We start from the raw sequence: 20,486 nt of genomic DNA on the forward strand, positions 1-20,486 counted from the left end.
CTCATACGAAATTGAAGCTTATTCACTTAGGAGGTTTGTGCTAGATTAATTAGTGTAAGAACTCTGGAGTAGCAAACAATTTAAGCGGCTCAACACTGGATTCCATCAATTTTGTTAGATGGGCATATCCACCATTCCACCCTAGAGAAACGCTGGAGTTCTCCAATTGTATCGTAGTTTGGCTGCGTTACAGGGTTTAATGATGAATTAATTATCATAAAGCAATAGCTAAATTTTCTTGTTGTTATGAAACTAGGTGTGCAGCTTTGTTAATGCTATCCCCCAGATTTAGGTTTAATCTACTCTTTGACCTAGATACAATAATAGCTGCATTATTGGCTGATGGGAAGATGCAGGTGTTAGTTCCTCACTTCCTCCATGAGACTTCTTCCTCCCAAGCATTATTCTAACACATCACATTAGATTGCATGATCTCTTCGATGAACTAACATGCATTTTTCCCCCTACTTTTCGAGTTAAATGTGGTTCAAATAACAAGTAAAATAAAACAATTTAGAAACAATGTTACGCGTGTATGATTGTAAAATATGATTTTTGAAGATAAAGAGTTCCTCATTTGTGCTGTCCACGACTTCTAGCTTGTTTCTTAAACGCGGATGCCAATTAAAATATTAACTGGAAAGCTATCCATTGCTTATTATATTGTTAAAGAACATCGATCGATCTTATCATAGTATTGGATGAACAGAATTTTGTTCTTTGGAATTTGGATTAAGCCATTGAATCATTATTACAAGAGAAACTGCACTTAACATAGCATGCAAGTTAGCACACTGGATGGTTGAATTTGAATGGATGCATGCACTGGGCACAAATATTCACCTTTGCAAGGAAGACAGAAATGGGCTGCTATACCACCAACAAAACTCCGGTGACCTGAAAACAAAGAAAAGCTGGAATTTGTCTTTATATGCATCAGAAAACAACAAGATCACTGAGAAAAGATATCTATTAAGCAATGAGCATGTTATATAAACTCCACTATTAAAAGTGGATTTATAACATGAATTGAGAGCTGATTTTTTAGAATCCAAATAAAAATATTTAATTTTATCAAAAATTGTTTTGAAATTTGAAAAATCTGAACCGTTGGATAATTTTATAATATTATACGCAAATTTTGATACGTCTAGACATCTTCAAATGTACTGATTTTTTTCTAAAAATGATTTATATTGTGAAGAAAACATCTCACCAAAAATCAGTTTTTAATTCATTGTTTTTTATAGTAGAGTTTTTTTGAAATTTATGTAAATAGATCAAATTCATATAAGGGACAGGAATAAGTAATAACACAACTCCAAGAAACAATTAATAATTAAAGGAGTTGAGGACCATAAGACAGCTAAAAAAGCACTACAAATGTACCATGCCGGTAGAGAAAAACTGATGGGCCCAATAGCCCAAACTTGGTCCACCTCCTTCCAAATACAAAACACCCAATGAAAAAGATTATCCAAATCCAACGTCTCTAACTAAGTGGTGGACATCACGTAGAAGTCACGTGCGACTGTGCGAGTAGTCGCATAGCTGGACATTCAGATGGGCTCTTTCACGAGTTATCTGTGCAAGGTTCAGAGGTGCGGACCGCACTAGCTGTCCACTTAAAAGTCATAAAAATCAGACTGACTCTGCCAGTTGGCTCATCCGTCATCCACGCATCCCCGTAACTCTCCAGCCTGGCCACTCCTCAAACGTCTCTTTTCTTTACCCTTTTTCCCCCAACACCCTCATACCACACAGCAACGCAACATACTTGATAACGGTACTTATGTCATTTTCTATTACCATGAAAGGAAGTGCTGCACTTTTGCACTACTGTAAAACTAGCTAACCTGTACTGCTACTGGTCATGTAGTCCCAAAAATGAGATAAAAATAAAGGAAAAGAACAAAAGAGAAGAAAAGATATGCAGTTGAAATTTGGCTCACATTAGCTGTTCACAGCATAGGAAGGAAAATATAATCATTAAAGAATTACGCGTTTCAAGTTCCGTTGCTTCTCACCTGTTTCTTTCTCACTTGCGTCACCACGTCTTCATTTTAATAATTCCACTCTATATAAATCGCTCTTCCACTCCTCTCCCAACACACAACAATCAATACACCAATCTTAACTCTCTCTTTCTAGTTCTCAAATCTTCTAAAATGGCTTGTACTACTTTTACAACCCTGCTACTACAGCTTCTTTTGGTAGTTTCTCTATTTCATGTCTCTTCAGCTGGAAGGAAACTCGACGAGTTTGTCCAAGACCCATCATCCGTTTTAAAATACCATAAAGGCCCTCTTCTATCTGGTAAAATTACCATAAACCTCATTTGGTATGGAAAATTCAAGCCTTCCCAAAGAGCAATTATTTCTGATTTTGTCCAATCTCTCTACCCTTCAAAGTCCCAAACCACACCATCAGTCTCTTCATGGTGGAAAACAACTGAAAAATACTACCCTCTCACTTCCAAAAAACCCACTTCACTTCATCTCACAATGGGTAGACAAATTCTTGATGAAAACTACTCACTAGGGAAAACTTTGAACAATCGAAAAATTGTACGTTTAGCAGGAAGAGGTGATCAGAAGAATGCCATCAATGTTGTATTGACAGCTTCTGATGTTCTAGTTGATGGGTTTTGTTCTAGCAGATGTGGTACTCACGGTTCTTCATCAACCAAAAATGCTCATATCAAGAACAAGATTTACAAATTTGCTTACATTTGGGTTGGTAACTCTGAGGTTCAGTGTCCTGGTCAATGTGCTTGGCCATTTCACCAACCAATTTATGGACCACAGGGTGCACCATTAGTTGCACCAAATAATGATGTGGGTCTAGATGGAATGGTTATTAATTTGGCTAGTCTTTTGGCTGGAACAGCTACAAATCCATTTGGAAATGGGTACTATCAAGGATCCGCAGACGCACCACTTGAAGCTGCATCAGCCTGTCCTGGAATATATGGAAAGAATGCTTATCCTGGTTATGCTGGGGATCTTTTGGTGGATTCAAGCAGTGGCGCAAGCTATAATGCTAATGGTGCTAATGGAAGAAAGTATTTGCTGCCGGCTTTGTTTGATCCCTCAACATCGTCTTGTTCGACATTGGTCTAAAATACTATTAAATGTATTAAATTTAGCCGTTATACTGTAACTCTACAATTTATTCATTCTTTTTGACATTAATGAAATATATAGCAAATTCCTTCGGGTTTGCTTTCAAAAAAAATTGTCTCAACAGTGATAATTAATACTAGGTTTTAAAACCGTCCCACACTCTTGCAACCCAAAATGGTGCTGACCAATTGCAGTTCATGGATTTTAGACAGCGCTGCACCGCTGCTACTACCTCTCGTCTGCGCTCATTTGGTGACTGATCAAATAAGAAAAGACTTGGGAAAAAAAATAAAAAAGACTACTCAAAAGAAAATAATGGTAAAAGCTGTCATACGAGTGTGTTTGCTAACCAACAAATACTATTAGAGCATTATCAACGCGTTGTGATATTTTGTTGTGACACATCAGCACTTTTAAGGGATGAAAATGGTTAAAATTAGTTAAAATTAGCACGGCACAAATTGTGTTAAAATTAGCACGGCACAAATTGTCCCGTCTAGAAATATTTTTTTTATAAACAGCACAAATTGTCCCATCTATCAATTCTCTCTATTTTTATGGTACACACCCATTTTTGCGCCTATCGTTTTCCTCCACTTTCTACGTTAAAGGTGAAGCATCTATCATTTCTTCATCTCCTCTCATCAATCAACAATTGGTGTGAAAGAGTAAGTGAACTAATTTTCGACGACGATCATGAAAATACCGCAATCGTTCAACAAATGCAAAGTAATGTAGTTTTAGTGGCGTCAATGATTCCGGCTTTCAACACTTTATCTATACCAAAATGGGGTGGATCTGTTGATGGTAGAGAATACACTAACCGCGATCGTGTTGGTCCGATGTTGGTGCGCATGAACGGTTGGTGGCTGATTATTTTGCTGCTAGACCAACTTATAAAGCAGATAAGTTTCGTCGTAGGTTTCGTATGAGAAGACCATTTTTTAACAGTATATTGAAAGTTGTCACTAATTTTGATGATTATTTTAAGCCTTCTTGTGATGCTCTTGGTTTGCCTCGGGTTTCGGGTTTGGTAAAAATGATAGCTGCAATACAGATGCTTGCTTATGGTTGTCCAACTAATTCAATGGATCACTGGATAAAACTTGCTGAGAGTACGACCCGAGAATCACTTCATCATTTTCAGAATGCGGTTGTCAATCATTTTTTGAAGAAACGACACGAAGCCCAACAAAAGAAGATGTAACACGTTTGCTTGCAGTAGGTGAAGAACGCGGTTGGCCAGGTATGTTAGGTAGTTTAGACTGTATGCACTGGGTATGGAAAAATTGTCCAACTGCGTAGCATGGAACTCATTTGGGCCATGCTAGAAAAGTTTAATCGTGATTTTGGAAGCGGTTGTAGACCGGGGAGCTATGGTTTTGCACGCATACTTTGGAATGGTGGATCGTGTAATGATCTTAATGTGTTAGATAATTCTCATTTATTTGATAATTTAGTCGAGGAACGACTCCAACTTGTGTTTATCAAGTTAATAACAATCCTTACAACATGGGCTACTACCTTGGCGATGGAATATATCGACCATGGGGGCACAACGATTCAAACAATCCCATCTCCTGCTACTCCTATGGATACTAACTTTGCAAAAGTGCAAGAAGCAGCTCGAAAAGATGTGGAACGTGGTTTTGATGTTTTACAGGCTAGATTTACAATTGTTAGCAGGCCTGCTCGTTAGTGGGACAGAGGAGCTCTATCCCGTATAATGAAGACATGTATTATACTTCACAACATGATTGTTGAGAATGAACGTAATGTACAACTTCCAAAGTGGAAACCACCTTTAGATGAACGGTTGCGGCATGAAGTTGAGATGCAGAGTAATGACTATTTGTTTGTACAAAACATGGTAGCCAGGACATTAAGTATTCCTTGTGGAGCTACTAATCAATAATTGAAGAATGATCTAGTTGAACATCATTGGGCACGATATGGTGCACGCCACAACCAAAGGAACAACTAATAAGTTTGTTTAAATTTGTTAACTGTGTTTTTTAAGTGTGCTTTTTGTATTTTCTGTTAACTGTACTTTCATCAAGTTTGTTTAAGTTTGATTTGTCTTAGTTGAATTTTCTGTTGAGAATAATGGGTTGGAATGTATGGACTATGAGGGGTTGAAATGTATGGAATAGAAGATGTTAGATAATTAGGAATAGAAGGAGCAGTAAGAATACTGTCACACCCCAAATTTCCAGACAATATTTAAAACAATTATATTCCATTATCTGGAAACCGGGGTGAAACAAAACCCAAAACCGTACCCTTCAGAAAATCTTAAACCAGAAGACTCCAAGAGCAACTCCAAATCACGTGTCCTTATCCACTACACTCCACCATCTATGTTCCCAAGAACACACCCACGTTGCAAAACAAAGCAAACATGGGTCAGCAAATTGAATTTGCTGGTATGAGTAGACTAACAACAAAATATATGTAATAATCTTTCAAATTAATAAATATAACATTACCAACCATTTTCACTTGGAAGACAATATAGTTCTGTTTTCCAAAACGGCGTGTAGTTTCTTTCCAAGTAAGATTTCATCCCCAATATACAAATTCCAAGAATCTCATATAATAGTACTCATCATTCCCACTTTCCAAAATAACTCACAACATAAATATCACTTACATTCTATTTATTAAATGCACATATGATAACCTAATTAAATATGAGTTACCACTTACATTCCATTTAAGCCAACACGTCGTCTTAGGGTAGGATATTTACGTCCCTGTAGAAAAGATTAATAGATCCTACCCTCCTACAAAACAGAGTTAGACATCACAATAAAATGATTTATCTCAGCCAGTCAAATTTCCATTCATAACCAAACCTCATTTAAGACATTTAAGTCTAATTGATATGACCTGGTTAGTCCCGCATATTTGGGGAATACCACTTATCATAATACCTATATCAAAGGTAGTCATTCATATGACATCATTACGTCATAAAGTTTCTGCGTGCATAACTACAGATCTCAGACTATCACAAGTTATTAATATTTTTGTAATAACATATCAAGTTATAGTCATTTCGCAGTCACATAGAAATCACAATCAATTACTAATATTATTCACAGTCACACCTCACATCCATAACATCACACAATTCATATACTTTTACTTAAAAACCACTCGTCTACTTATGAAAATAGGGAAATATCACACCCAAGGAGTACATTCATCCCTTGTGAGTATCAACTCATACAAACTACGTAAACATTTCTCATAAGAAATCATATACATCATATGCAATAACTCCATCATACGTAAAATCAATATTTTTAATTTGCTTATTAATTATCTTGTTTACTCATTTATTCAAAGACATAGCCCAACCTTTAGTTCCTACTCCACGATTTGCACTACACACATTTGCCAAATTACACATATCCGTGTGCCTCACTCACACCGAGTACCACTACAAGACATATGTCCCAAGCGGGATATCGCCTCCAGGAAACATACTTTCATCTTGTAAACTCGAAATTTGTGAGTCACATCCATCTCTGGACTTTCCATACATATAATCACAAATCCTTTTTTGGGCATAACAAAATATCAGGTCATTCATTGCACATTCAATGAATACCTTGGGTCATTCTCGCCACATTCAAGGAATACCCATCATAATATTAATAGGTCATTCATGGCATATTCAATGAATACCTTGGGTCATTCCCGCAACATTCAAGGAATACCTTAGGTTATTCTCTCCACATTCAAGGAATACCCACCTACATTCTCGTACATTCAAAGAATACAGCCCACCCGCAAGGCGAATGCCTTAGTTCCTCTCTAAGGCGGCTTTTCACATGACATCATTAGTCATAAACATTTCTTTTAATCACAGAGGCGTGAAGAGATCTAAAGATGTGGGCGACACATTAAATTTTCACCGGACATTTTTACACCGGATTTTTAACACTCAAGAGTTCTCATTTATTATAATATTTTCATTGTATTATAAAATAAACATCGTCTCAAGCAATAGAATCATTAATAAAGATTCTAAACACAATAACCAATCAACTCACCTCACTATCCATTATATAAATCATAAATATCAAAAGGTTCAATAAGGAATAACGCATTAGTTAAATGTCTCGTTAATATATTTTAAACTACCACAATCACGTACAAAATTAAGTACTAACATTGTACACATATAGTTAATTATCACAATAACTAATAACTAATAACTAATATATAATATAGTGTAGTGGCTGCACTTTTGCTCAAAGATGCCTACGTATCCAAATCTTTTAAGATTGGAATCAAACCTTCGTAGTTCTTAACATAGTCAAAAATCAAAGTCCATCGATGCCAATATATATAATTGCATAAAACCACGTCAAATCTTTATTGGATAATTACAAACATGTTTATACAAGTTCCGACAACCTCCTATTATTGGATTTGTCTACAAAATTCAATATGTCAAAAGTTTGAAAAATCAACATTCAAAAAGTCAACGGTCAACAGTCTCAGTCGTGGTCAACAGATCATTTTCATAGTCAACAGACTCATAGTTCATGACTCATGATCATAGCCATGGTTCATGGTTAAGGTCATGGCTCATGGTCATAGAGCTCGACCACATTTGGATTAAATTAATAAACCTGACATGTCAAACCTATCCACTCTACACACTACGGAGGGACTTCATTTGTACATGAATTCCTGTATGTCTTGAGCTCTATTGAGACAAAGTAGTCAAAAACTCAAAATTATCAAATCAGACTACCTTAATGAGATAAACATGAAAATCAACTTCGATCAAGGCCTTTCTTTACCTTGATCAAACTTTTGCTGTCACCTTTGGCTATTGAGAATGTTGCCTTGTTCTCAAATAGCTTCGGTCAATCCTACAATTGCTAATGGCCTAAAGCCACAGTACACCAGTACCTCCCAGTCGTGGAAGAGCACAATTAGGAACAAGAAATATATTGCTATCCATATATCCAAACTTCTGGCAAGAATTAGATTCTGTCGTGTATATTACTAAGTCAATGAAGACCTTATATGGGACCTAGAATGTCAATTAAATCTTTTTGACCACATCAATATTTTCATTACAAGTTTCCAATATATAAAATAAGTAAATAACTAATAGAATCATATGATTATCAATCAAATAAATTTTTAAAGAACATGTTTAGACTACTCACTTGTGATACGCTCCTGCTATGCTATCAGTAGATTTCCAGCAAGAATCCTCCCTTCTCCTTTATGTGAAAAACTCCATTTTTTATTTTCTTCTCTGTGTCCATTCAATTTTACGAGTGAACTCCTGTGTAAACACCATTTTTTTTTTTTTTTTTTTCAAAACCCCCTTAAAAATAAGAAATGGGGTTTATCCTCTTTACCCTATCTCTTTCTAATCTTTATCATTTTTGTTTTATTTTCTCTATTATTTTATTATTATTATTATTATTATTTATTCTACTAGAAAAATATTAAATAAAAACATGGGGTGTTATAAATACCTTGTTCTTGTTCAACCCATTTACGATAGATAGTTGCTTGCTTAGCTTCCCAAAATGTCAGTTAAATACTGCTAAACTTGCTTAGATCAAGCATCATGATATCTTATACTTTATGTGCTTCAAGCCTCAATATTTTGTTTTCTTTTTCCTTTTTCATTGAGAGGAACATTTGTCGTTTTAGCTATGTTTGTTCTTGCAGATATTTTGCAGTTGTAAGTTTATTGTCTCTGACCTCCTCCAGAGTTTGTGACATTTGGTGCACAACTTTTTCAACATCTCTTTTCTTAAATGTTCTTCCCTTTGGCCATTTTTCTTATCCGGGCACTTCCCTCGATGGTTGAGTTTCTTCATCTAACGAAATATTGGCTATTCCAATATTGTTAGCGGTTGATCCACCACTGATGCCACCACTAACATCACTACTAGAAGTGGTTCTCTATTTTTTTGAACCACTATCACTTCTAGTTTGATAGAAATGATTCCATTTTGGACTTAAAATTAAAATCCAATAACAATGCTCAAATTTAAAATGTTTCTTTTGAACAGTTAAAAAAATAGTACGAGCTCGTGACATTGTATCATCCGCATTAGTACCACTAGCATTCATTTTCAATTGTTGATCATAATAACCTTGAAATAAACTTACCGCATGTTGGATGATGTGAAAACGCGCTTGAACCGATCCACTAGTTCGTGGTTGCCTTGCATGACCAAACTGGCTCATACGCTTGTTCATTTCATCAGCAATTTTCTCAAAAAAAAACATGCCTATTTTGGCCTGTTCCAACAACTGCATTTTCTGAAATAAAAATCCAACTATAACATAAAATTTCATCTTCAACAGTTGTGAAATTTTTTGAACGACCTTGAACATAGGTATGTTGGCTGTTTTCTTGGCTTTGGTTTTCACTATTTCTACCACCTCTATTTCCTCTATTTCTAGACCTTTGTAAAGACATTTGGTGATTTTGGTGAAGAATAAAAGAAGAAAGAAGAAGATGAAATGAATTGGTGAAAAATGAGTTAAGCAAATATGCAATATATATATGCTCAGTCTGACGGAACTAAATATAGTAATATAGCCGTTAATTCCAACGATACAAAATCGAACCGTTTGAATTTTTTATTAAAAAAAAATGTTGGACGGCTAAAGTAGTCCCGTTCCACTCTTGGACGGGTCAAGTTGTCCCGTGCACACCATTTCTATATTCTTCACCAATTTGGCTCCAGTTTTGACAATTCTTAAAATCAAAACTTTATTTGACAACGCGTTCGTGATTAAAATTGCTATAAAAATTGTCAACTGTCACATTGAAAATGAAAAATGACAACACGTTGATGATGCTCTTAGGCTGTGTTTGATAGGAGCTGTGGCAAATGTAAATCATGGCAAATAATACTATTCACACATTTGTCACTATTTGATATGATTTCTGATTTGTGGCAAATGTTTTTGAGTTTTATCACAATTATGATTTTGATGGCAAAATTTAGGGAGGCTATGTAAATTTTGTCACAGCAAATTACACACAAATTTGTCATAAACTATTTGTTATCATGTAATCAAACAGCAACAAATCTAAATTTGCTACAAACTATTTGCAATTGCCACTTTGATTACTATAACAAATTTATCATTGGCAAATGGTGACAAAATTTGTCTTTGCCATAGCTCTTCACAGTAGTCACAGCGGAATATTACCGTTCGAAACTCCTCATTTACATTTGGGACACTTATGAGGCTGATGTGGCTGCTCGCATGCTCATTTAGTTCCAATGAAGTGGCTTCTATGTGTTGTAACTGTGTGGATTGTGGAAACAAATAAATTGCGTAAGCGGCGATGACATGTTCCATTTTTCTTCCCATAAAACCGGAGAGCATCTCTAGTGGGATTAGCTTTGCCAAACAAGTTGAAAAAATTAACAAATTTGGTAGCAAACAGTTACTGGTAACAAATTTTTGTGAACAAGTTAGCGGATACGGGCACTGCACTCCAACTGTTGCGCGCCACTCCATCTAGCGTGTGGTGTAGGCTCCCTAATTCATAATCGACCAGCTTTTTGCAATATTCACACGATTTGCACAAAATTTGCTACCACCTAGAGATGCTTTAGCACTTGAGACGTGTTTACCAAAACAAAATTTGGAGAGAGTAACATAGGTTAATCATAGATTAAGAAAATGAAACAAACTCAGAAAAAAAATAAGTAACATTTATCACACCGATGCTGATCTAACGGATGTGAATCCTAGACCTCTGATGTCATAGGTTTTACCAATTATGCTAATTGGCAACTACAATTTACTAAATTTGTATGTCATCAATGGTAAATTGAATGTAGGTAAAAGTTGAAATTAAATGAAGAGTTTGGATTGAATGTAGGTAAAAGTTGAAATTAAATGAAGAATTTGTGGGGGGGGGGCACCTGAGCCATTTGATATTATTTTTTATTTTTACTAGTCTTTTGAGCGTACCCGAGCGTGATACATCATATTTAGCAATTTTTTATCCAATAAGTTTGACAGTAGGGGAACTATTTTTTGGTAATTTAAATAGGGGAACTTGATATGCAATGTTGGGATGCATATACGACTCATAGTGGGTATTATTCCAAAAAATAGAAAACAAATGCTGATTTTACATTGGTGATAGATGTAGTTCAATGAATTCCTTTAAAAAAAAACGATTACGATTGCACTCTCTACGGTGCTAATTGATCCTCACTCATGTTAAACATCCTTCTTCGATCATAAAGGCATTGCAGTTGACGCCGATTGTCAGACAAAACATTCATACTTGATTGAGCATGATTTAAACGATTGGAAAGGTGGGTCGAAGTCATCAAGTGATGCAGATTTTAGGAAGACAATATACAGTAAGTGAAGAGAATGGAATCATTCGATATGCATTTCGAACTAAAAAAAAAAAAAAAAACCATTGCAAAAAAAAAAACAAAAGAATGCATGCATGCAAAAGTTCTAAGCCATCGAAATATGAGGAAGGCCTAACCAAAAAGTATTATCAGCATGGTAAATTGAGTGCGAAAGAAACTCAAAGTCATGCAATTACCATAAATTGCAAAGATACAAAAACCCAAATCATCCCTATACAAAATTTAATATATGTTATACACATTTTCCATGTTTTAATTTTTTATCGTTTTTGGTCATATAGAATATAAAAGATAAAATCTAATAATACCAATTTACTTTTCTTACCTTAAAAAGATTGTGCAGAGTAGGGTTGTCAATGGGTTTCGATAACCCGATAACTGGCCCGAACCAAATCGATAAAAAACGGTTTGGGTTTTAGAAATTTAGTTTTGCACCCTCCACCGAACCGAAACCGAACTGATAAAATATTAGTTTGGTTTCGGGTTTATCCACCGAACCAATATAAACCCGAACCAATAAGATGACATTTTAGTAATATGTATAATTAATTTTGTATTGGTTTTATCAATTGTGTGTCTAAATTTAATTTATTTGATTTAGGATTTAATTGATTTTATAGTTTTCGGTTCGGTCGGTTCGATTTGGTTTCGGATGAAATATATTATTATTGATTCGGTTCGGTTTTGGATTTTCCATAATCCGACCCAAATCAATCCATTGACAGCCCTAGTGCAAAGACAGTGGAAGTAGAGTATAAAAGATAAAATCTAATAATACCAATTTAATTTTCTTACCATAAAGAGATTGTGCAGAGATAGTAGAAGATGATGGAAGGAACGACATTATTGGAGGAATCGGACCTACTCATTCACAAAGAGAATGTATCTCATGTTAAAGAAGTATGGGGTTTTTTTTTACTTAACCTCTCATTGTATGGTCGGTTTGTAAAAAAACCCCCCAAAGTAACATTCGTCACAAAAGGCCCCCCATTCTGTCCCGAAACTGCTAACAGACCGTTTGTTTTTTTTAAATACCAAATCTACCCTCGTTAAAAGCGGGAAAACATTGGGTTCCCCCCCCAAAAAAATAGTAAGGAATTCTAATTTGTGTAAATCTACCCTAATCTCTCTCTTTCTCTCTCTCTCCTTCTTTTTCTTTTAGTCGTTGCTCTCGATTGTCACTTCAAACAACTTGTTCTCTCGTTTTCTTCTTCTTGGTACGTTCTCCTCTTCGTGCTGGTAAGTAAGTTACACTACCTACATTATTTCTTTTCGTCAAGTTTCTCAAAAATTAGCAAGCTTGAGACTTTCTTCAATGGTTTGGTTTAATTTTTCATTTAATATTGATAAAAGTGATTTTACGTAATCTAACTATCTATGCGTAAACACAAATAATCAATTTACGTAAATACGTGTTTATATCAATATTCCTACTCTCAATAACGAAGTAATATAAGAGAGTCAGGATTCGTTCCACTCTTAAACCTCAAGACTTAAACAAATTCAACTAATCAAATCCAAAAGGAACAATGGTGAGAGTAATGATTTGATGTGAAATTTCTATTCTACCATTCCCAATAATTGAATCTAAACAAGACATAATATAAAGATTTGAACTTTATTTGTTTAAACTCAATTCGAAACTACTCATGCAATAATTGAATTAAACTAATAATGATAAATAAGTAAATCTAAGGATTTAAGCTAATAAATAAATGAAAATGAAACTAGATTATGGAGAACTAATTAACTTTATTTATCTAATAGAACAATAAGAACAAGATATGATTGAATGAATAACAACTATTTTATTTATCTAATGAATGATATTCAATGATTTAAATAACTAATCTAAAACAAAGAATGAAACAAATTAATGGAATGAAAACTAAGTAATTAACTAATCTAGATCTAACTATCTTTTTCTAACCCTAAACTCCATTAACATTAGCTTCCTAACCTAACTGCCATTAACAAAGAGTCAAGCTTTTGTTTTTATACTTTCAGATCCAAAAATCGTGCATGGGCTTGGAGCCATGTTTTGGGCTGGAAAATCGGGCCCAAAACCCAATTTCTTTAGTCCAAAATGGGCTCTTCAGCTGTAGTTGGCTTCGACAGATGTTTCGTCAACTTTTGCTCCTCTGATTGGGCCAAGGCTTGGACCATTGGAAAGCTATTTCCGAGCCGGTCGTTTTGACATAAGATACTCCCAATTCCGAGGTCTGAGTCCAAAGATATGACCTTCGGAAGTTCTATCGACTCATTAGTAATTTTTTTACGCCCATGTTAACTTTTCAGCTTTTGGACGGGCTTTACAAAGGCTTTGTCTCCTTGAATCTTGGCCTTTATTCACGAGAACTCCTTAGCAACCGACCTTTGCTCCTTTATCTCACTAAAGTGGCACATTTACGCACATAATAGACTTTGAAGCCTGAAATACATAAAAACACGTAATCAGTATTAACTCTTAATTATTACTCACATAATTGGTCTAAAAGTATGATTGTTAAGGGGTTAAAACTACAGTTTTGGGCTCTTATCAAATATCAAGTTTTTAGTTGTTTATCTTCGTAATCATTGTATAGTGGTGTTGTACTGCTATATTATGCTTATAACTCAAGTGTATCGTGTTGTAAGCTAGATTTTTGTGTTATTCGACTATTTCAGAGAGATGGTTGAGCTAGGGTTTAGGGTTCTTAGGTTTCATTATGGAGGTAGACAGGGAGAATCTGTTAGGAATGGTGTTTAAGTGTGTGTATACACAAGGGTAGGAGAATACTTGACACTGAGTTGCTTGATGGTGATCGCGCACACATGCGCTTGATATGATTAATTAGCTATTAGAAAAGATTTTAACCCCACATAATCCAGTTTTTGAGATTTCTTAGGTGGATCCAGGAGATAGAAGAGTAATGACTTCTTGATTCTGATTTGTTGTATGTGTGGGGTCATGCTAATAGGGATGCAAATGGGTACACTCATTTGTATGTTAAGGCAGTTGTGATTGAGGATATAAGTAGTGGTGAAGAGCCAGAAAGGGTGGATGTTAAGAGTGATGAGTACTTTTCTAGTGATGAGGAGTCTGAAGAAGGTTTTACAATACGCCTGAAAAAGAATTTGAAGGTAGACGCATCAGGGAGGCCAAGTGTTTGATCTAGATGACTGGCCAACTATTGAAGAAGTTAATAAACTGTCCAAGTTGGCAAGTGATAAGAGCCCAAAACTAGTTTTAACCCTGTAACAATCATACTTTTAGACCAATTATGTGAGTAATAATTAAGAGTACGTTAATACTGATTACGTGTTTTATGCATTTCAGGCTTCAAAGTCCATTATGTGCAGAAATGTGCCACTTTAGCGAGATAAAGGAGCAAAAGTCGGTTGCTAAGGAGTTCTGTGATTAAAGGCCAAGATTCAAGAAGACAAAGCCTTTCTAAATCCCAGTCAAAAGCTGAAAAGTCGACCGCGTAAAAAAGACACAAAATCAACAGAATTTCCGAAGGCCGTATCTTTGGACTCAGACCTCAGAATTGGGCCTACCTTATGTCAAAACGACCAGCTCGGAAAGAGCTTTCCAATGGTCTAAGCCCTGACCCAATCAGAGAAGCAAAAGTGGACGAAAAGTCTGTTGAAGCCAACTGCAGCTGAAGAGGGCTTTTTGGACTGAAAGAATTGGATTTTGGGCCTAATTCTCTGGCCCAAAACATGGCTCCAAGCCCATGCACGATTTTTGGATCTGAAAGTATAAAAACAAGATCTTGACTCTTTGTTAATGGTAGATAGTTAGACCTAGATTAGTTAGCCTCCATTAATTAGTTTGAGAATTTCAATTAGTTAATTAATTAGTTTTTCATATCTTGTTTTAGATCTAGTTTCATATTTAATTACTTTAGAACAAGTAGATTATTAATTTAGTTTTTGAATAATTGTTTTATTATTCATTAGATTAATAAAATAGTGTTCTTGGTAATCTAGTTCATTTTCCATTTACTTATTTAGTTCAATTCTTAGATTCAATTGTTTGTCATTATTAGTTAAATTCAATTATTGCATGAGTAGTTTTGAATTGAGTTTAAACAAGCAAAGTTTCAATCTTTATATCATGTCTTGTTCGAATTCCATTGGGAATGATAGCGTGATAATTCTCGGCTAAATCTCCATTTGAGGGGGTTGAGAAGCCTTGATGAAAGCTTGATCCCGATTATCGTAGAGTCGTCGTAATTTCCTTTCCACTCTAGAAATGATTAGTTCACCATGAGAATGGGTGTAATTGTTCACATGCTAGTTATGAATTGGTAGAAATGCCATGTGTAATTAGGGATTAGGAGTAACCCGATTATTCTGCGAAGCAGTTCAATTCGGATTATGACGATTCGTCGTTAGTAGGATTAAGTCGAGTTAAGGTGGAATCAATCCCCCTCTAACTCCTTATCATAGAATCGACGTAGCATTCTCATAGTTGTTCTAATAGTCAACTAGTTGCATCTTGTGGGTAGTTGCATCGTAGTCTAGTTGCCATTTCGTAAATCTCTCATTAGACTTTAGTTTAGATTATTTATACGTAGAAAACATTACCATGCGGAAGGACTAAGAGTGGAACGAATCATCTACTCCACTATATCTCATAGGATTGAGAGTAGAAATCTTTGATAAATTAGGCACGTATTAAGTGTTAGTTTACTTAAGTTTTGAGTATTATCGTTCATTTCGTAGGTAAACTATCTTTTTATGTTTTATCAAATGGTGTCGCTGCCATCTTAGTTTCACTTTCGCATTGTTTTCGTAGTATAAGTACTCTTCTTAAAGTCCCATTTCACCCACCCTTGTTCGATTCTAACTGTGGTTGTCTTTTTCAGCATTAAACTTCTTCGAAAAAAAAAAAAAAAAAAAAATTGCCGCGAAGCGCTGCGCTTCAAAGGAGCGACTCGCTCCACGTTCTTGGAAGTTGAGCGACCGAACCAAACCACTGTCAAACATTGTAAGTTTACACCGAGCACACCACCCCAAAAAGAAGTGACCAGACCAAAGACCGACTTGACTTTGCGGATTTCCACGAGGTTTGATTCGAACCCGATTTTTCAAGTTTTTTCGGTGTTCTAACTTGTTATATATAATTGAACACTTTCGTAAACAAGGCGCTATTTATAAGCGAAGCCAAGGGCCTAATCAGGTATTCCTTTCTTCCACACCTCACATCTCCTGTTAGAGATTTATACTAGTATATCAGAATTGTTTGGAGTGTTGATGTGTTTAGCTAAGTTTGGTTTTAGCCTTGTATGAGATTAAGGTTTGGTCGAACAAAAACACCAAACGTAATTACACAGCAACATCAACAAGCACGCCTATCTAGTATACCACTCATTGCACCTCTAGCTACTATTTCACACACACACCACCGATATAATGCACGAAAAGGAGAGACTCCTCTCTCTGGGACTTCTACAAAGCCTTGACCGATAGCCCCAAATCTTGCATCGTTCTAGCGGACCGGTGGGGTATTTCGAATCCCCAAATATTTTTAATTTGTTACCCGTTTTCATGGTTTAGACCATGAAAAACCTTATCGGCTACATCGTAGGATTGAACAAGTCATAACAACATTCCACCATCTTACGGTTGGTGCGGAACAAATTAAACCGAGAGTATTCCCTTTCACCTTAGCCGATAAAGGCATCTTTGTTAACGCCCAAATGCCTAATTTTGTGGACTCGTGGGCTAAACTTGTTCATTTGTTTATGGAACATTTTTACCCACCCCTAAAGACGGATGAGATGCTTTCCAAGATTCATTTCTTTTCGACAAAATCCTCATGAATCATTTTCGAGGCTTGGAATCGTTTCACCGATCTCCTTATAGAGTGTCCACATCATAACTTAGCTTAAAAGACACGTTAGTTTCGTACCTTTTTCAAAGGACTTCTACACCACCATAAAGAAGTCCTTGACATAATGAATGGGGGTAGTTTCTTAAGTAAAGGAGCCTCGGAGGCTTATAAATTTATAGAGGATCAAACTAAGCGAAATAACAACTAGGGGGGTAGTGACGATATCCACCTCCCGCTAGTTCTTCTAATATGGATTAAAAGGCTGCTGGTATGTTTGAAATTAAACACGATGCCGAGCTTAAAACTCTAATCGAATCACTCACTAAAAAGGTAGAGGCCATTTCTGTTCAACAAAAGCCTATCCCCGTCATGAATGTAAATTCAAATCCATGTAGTTTCGTTGGAGCCCCGAGCATCCCGATTTCCATCGTCCCTATAGCCTATGAACGGGCTTGTTCCATTAATAGTGAACCTAACGCCCGCGGAGACAAAATCCCAACTTCGGTTGGAGAAATAACCAACACGCCACACCTCCGTGGTACAATAATCAATATGTTAGGCCAACGCGACGGTTTTATCCAAGCTCCACCACGACAAAAGGCGGTCGGGGTAATTTTAATAATTATAACAACCAAGTGCAACCTCGACAAGGTCAAGCACAAGGTCAAGGTAGTTATAATAATTATAATGCTAATAGAGGTATCGTTAGGTAAATAATAACTATCAAAATCCGCCCATAAATAATTCCGCGAGATAGTTCAGTCCACACCTTTCGTGACTACTACACCCACACAACGGATCGTCTTGACACCTTCATACAAGTAAGCAAAAACTTTTTCCAAACCATGGCTCAATCTAACCAACGGCTTCTACAATCCGTTAATAATTTAAGCCAACGGTTGGCCCAAGATAAAGCCCAACCCAAAGGTGTGTTTCGTGTCGCGACTACCTAATCCTAAACCAACAAACACAGCCTTTGAGGTAACTGATAATACTAGTAATGAATATGCAAAGGTAGGTGAGCTAAATGCCATCACCACTCTCCATTCTGGCAGAGTGGTTGATAACAAAGTAACTATGCCTATAGTTACCCCACCAGTAGCCCCTACACCTGCTATTTTACTAGATACCGAAATAGAAACTGAAGAGTCTACCAATGTAGAGGTACCAGTTACAACATAACCTAAGAAACAGAAAGCCAAGGTTAAACATCTAGGTGATACTATTGCTAAATATAAAGAGAAACCACCGTTTCCACAAAAATTAGCCATGTTAACTAGGGATACAAATTATGAGGAGATTAAGGACGTTTTCAAGAATCTAACTATAAACCTTCCCTTCCTCGAAGCTATTAAAAAGCTACCACACCATGCTAAGTTTCTTAAGGAGTTGTGTACTACTAGGCGTAAGACCAACATACCAAAAGCGCCTTTTAACGGAACAATTCCAACTCTATCTCAACATAATGGAATTGTTAAGTACAAGGACCTTTGGTCGATCCCTATTGCACAATGCACCTTAGGAGATTCCTATCGACAACCGCGTTATTAGACACGGGGCTAGTGTTAACTTACTCCCATTTTATTTGTATAGACAAATAGGTCTAGGCGAGATGCAACCAACTAAAATGATGTTGCAATTACCGATCGGTCTATTAAGTATCCTAAAGGGTGTGGTCGAAAATGTCTTTGGTAAAAGTTCAGGATTTCTACTATCCGGTGATTTTGTCATCCTCGATCTGAGGAAAAGTCGCTAACGACTCTGTCCGAACATCTTAGGGCGTCCTTTTCCGGCTTTGCGCCAATCGCTCATTAATTGCGCGATGGTTCGATGTCCATGTCTTTTGGCCATCTTCTTTGTTGAAGTAAATGTTTTTAAAACAAAGAAACATTTACCCGATTCGTCTATGTATGGAGAGGTTAGCATGATCGACAGCTTTGCTCGATATTATTTCAACAACACGTTCCCTGATAATCATATGCCCAAATTTCTTTCCTTTGGAAGTTCAGACTCCAACATTTTCATCCCTACACTAGTCGATACACATATTATGGATGAGAACGAGATAGATGACTTTCTCAAAGATATAGAGGACTACCATAGTAATGTGGATATGACCAATCTAGATAACGAATTCGATGAGTTTCTTAGAGCAGGTGATGATTCACCCTATCAAGAACTACTTTGCACAACATCCACCTCGACTCCCCTCCTTCCACCCTTTAAAAGGAATCTCGAGTTTGCTTTCGATCCTTTTGTTTTCCCGTGCTTCATAATTTTTAAATCCACCTAGTAAACAAATACTTCATAAGAACAAAGCATTTGACACCTTCATTTTCGGACTTGAGGGCGGTCCCTACCTACACCATGAATGAGTTTTGTGCTAAACCTACATCCTCATTGTTTACATGCTTTCCTTCTACAACTTATCCATATCCACCATATCTTCCACAACCATTCACTTTTCCAAACTTATTCACTAGAACACCCTCTCATGCAAAAATGAAAAAGAAGGTGCATGCTAGGTTACGTTATAGGGTTATCCGACTAAGCTTTTCGGTTCACTAGGTTGCGTCATAGGAAATCTTGGTGCTTGATTGTGTTTGGATATGTTTTCTGTGATATTTATTTATGGAATGATCCCCAACTATTTCGGTTGTTGATATATGATAAACTGCATGTTCATACATATGTTTAGATAAAGTCTCGAGTATCTGACTATAAGCGACCGATTTTTTGTGTTGGTGCATTTCCTTTCATTTCAGATATTGGTGAGTGCACCATTAAGGTAACGGGCCCTCCCTATGGAGTGTGTGGCTGTAAGTACCGGATCCTAAGTCCACGTTTAACATAATTTCGTTTTCCACTCTCTTTGCATGTTTTTCTCGATTTTTTTTAGTCATGTTTCTCTATGGGATGAATTATGTCCTTATTGCTTATTGTTTTTCCTTAAAAAAAAATAATAAATAAATAAATAAATATATATATATATATATTCTTTAATATATATATATATTAAAGAATAAACATAGTAATCTAGGAAGTCTCGGGAATCTGACTTTAAAAGACCCACTTAAAAAACAAATTTTCTAAACTTTGTTGTAAAAAATTTGTTTGGGGGTGGGG

The 20,486-nt window shown here is 36.0% G+C and overlaps 1 protein-coding gene across 1 annotated transcript; it reads left to right on the forward strand.

Annotated features, from left to right (window-relative positions):
• The first annotated feature begins 2,023 nt into the window (after positions 1 to 2,023).
• Positions 2,024 to 3,438, forward strand: LOC147501873 (protein PHOSPHATE-INDUCED 1-like). Its single transcript, XM_086606885.1, has one exon. The coding sequence runs from the start codon at positions 2,169 to 2,171 to the stop codon at positions 3,120 to 3,122; it is 954 nt and encodes a 317-aa protein (XP_086463011.1). The 5' UTR covers positions 2,024 to 2,168; the 3' UTR covers positions 3,123 to 3,438.
• Positions 3,439 to 20,486: the final 17,048 nt, after the last annotated feature.

Source organism: Coptis chinensis, chromosome 4 (genome assembly GCF_015680905.1).
Source record: "Coptis chinensis isolate HL-2020 chromosome 4, ASM1568090v1, whole genome shotgun sequence".
NCBI classification, from domain to species: domain Eukaryota; kingdom Viridiplantae; phylum Streptophyta; class Magnoliopsida; order Ranunculales; family Ranunculaceae; genus Coptis; species Coptis chinensis.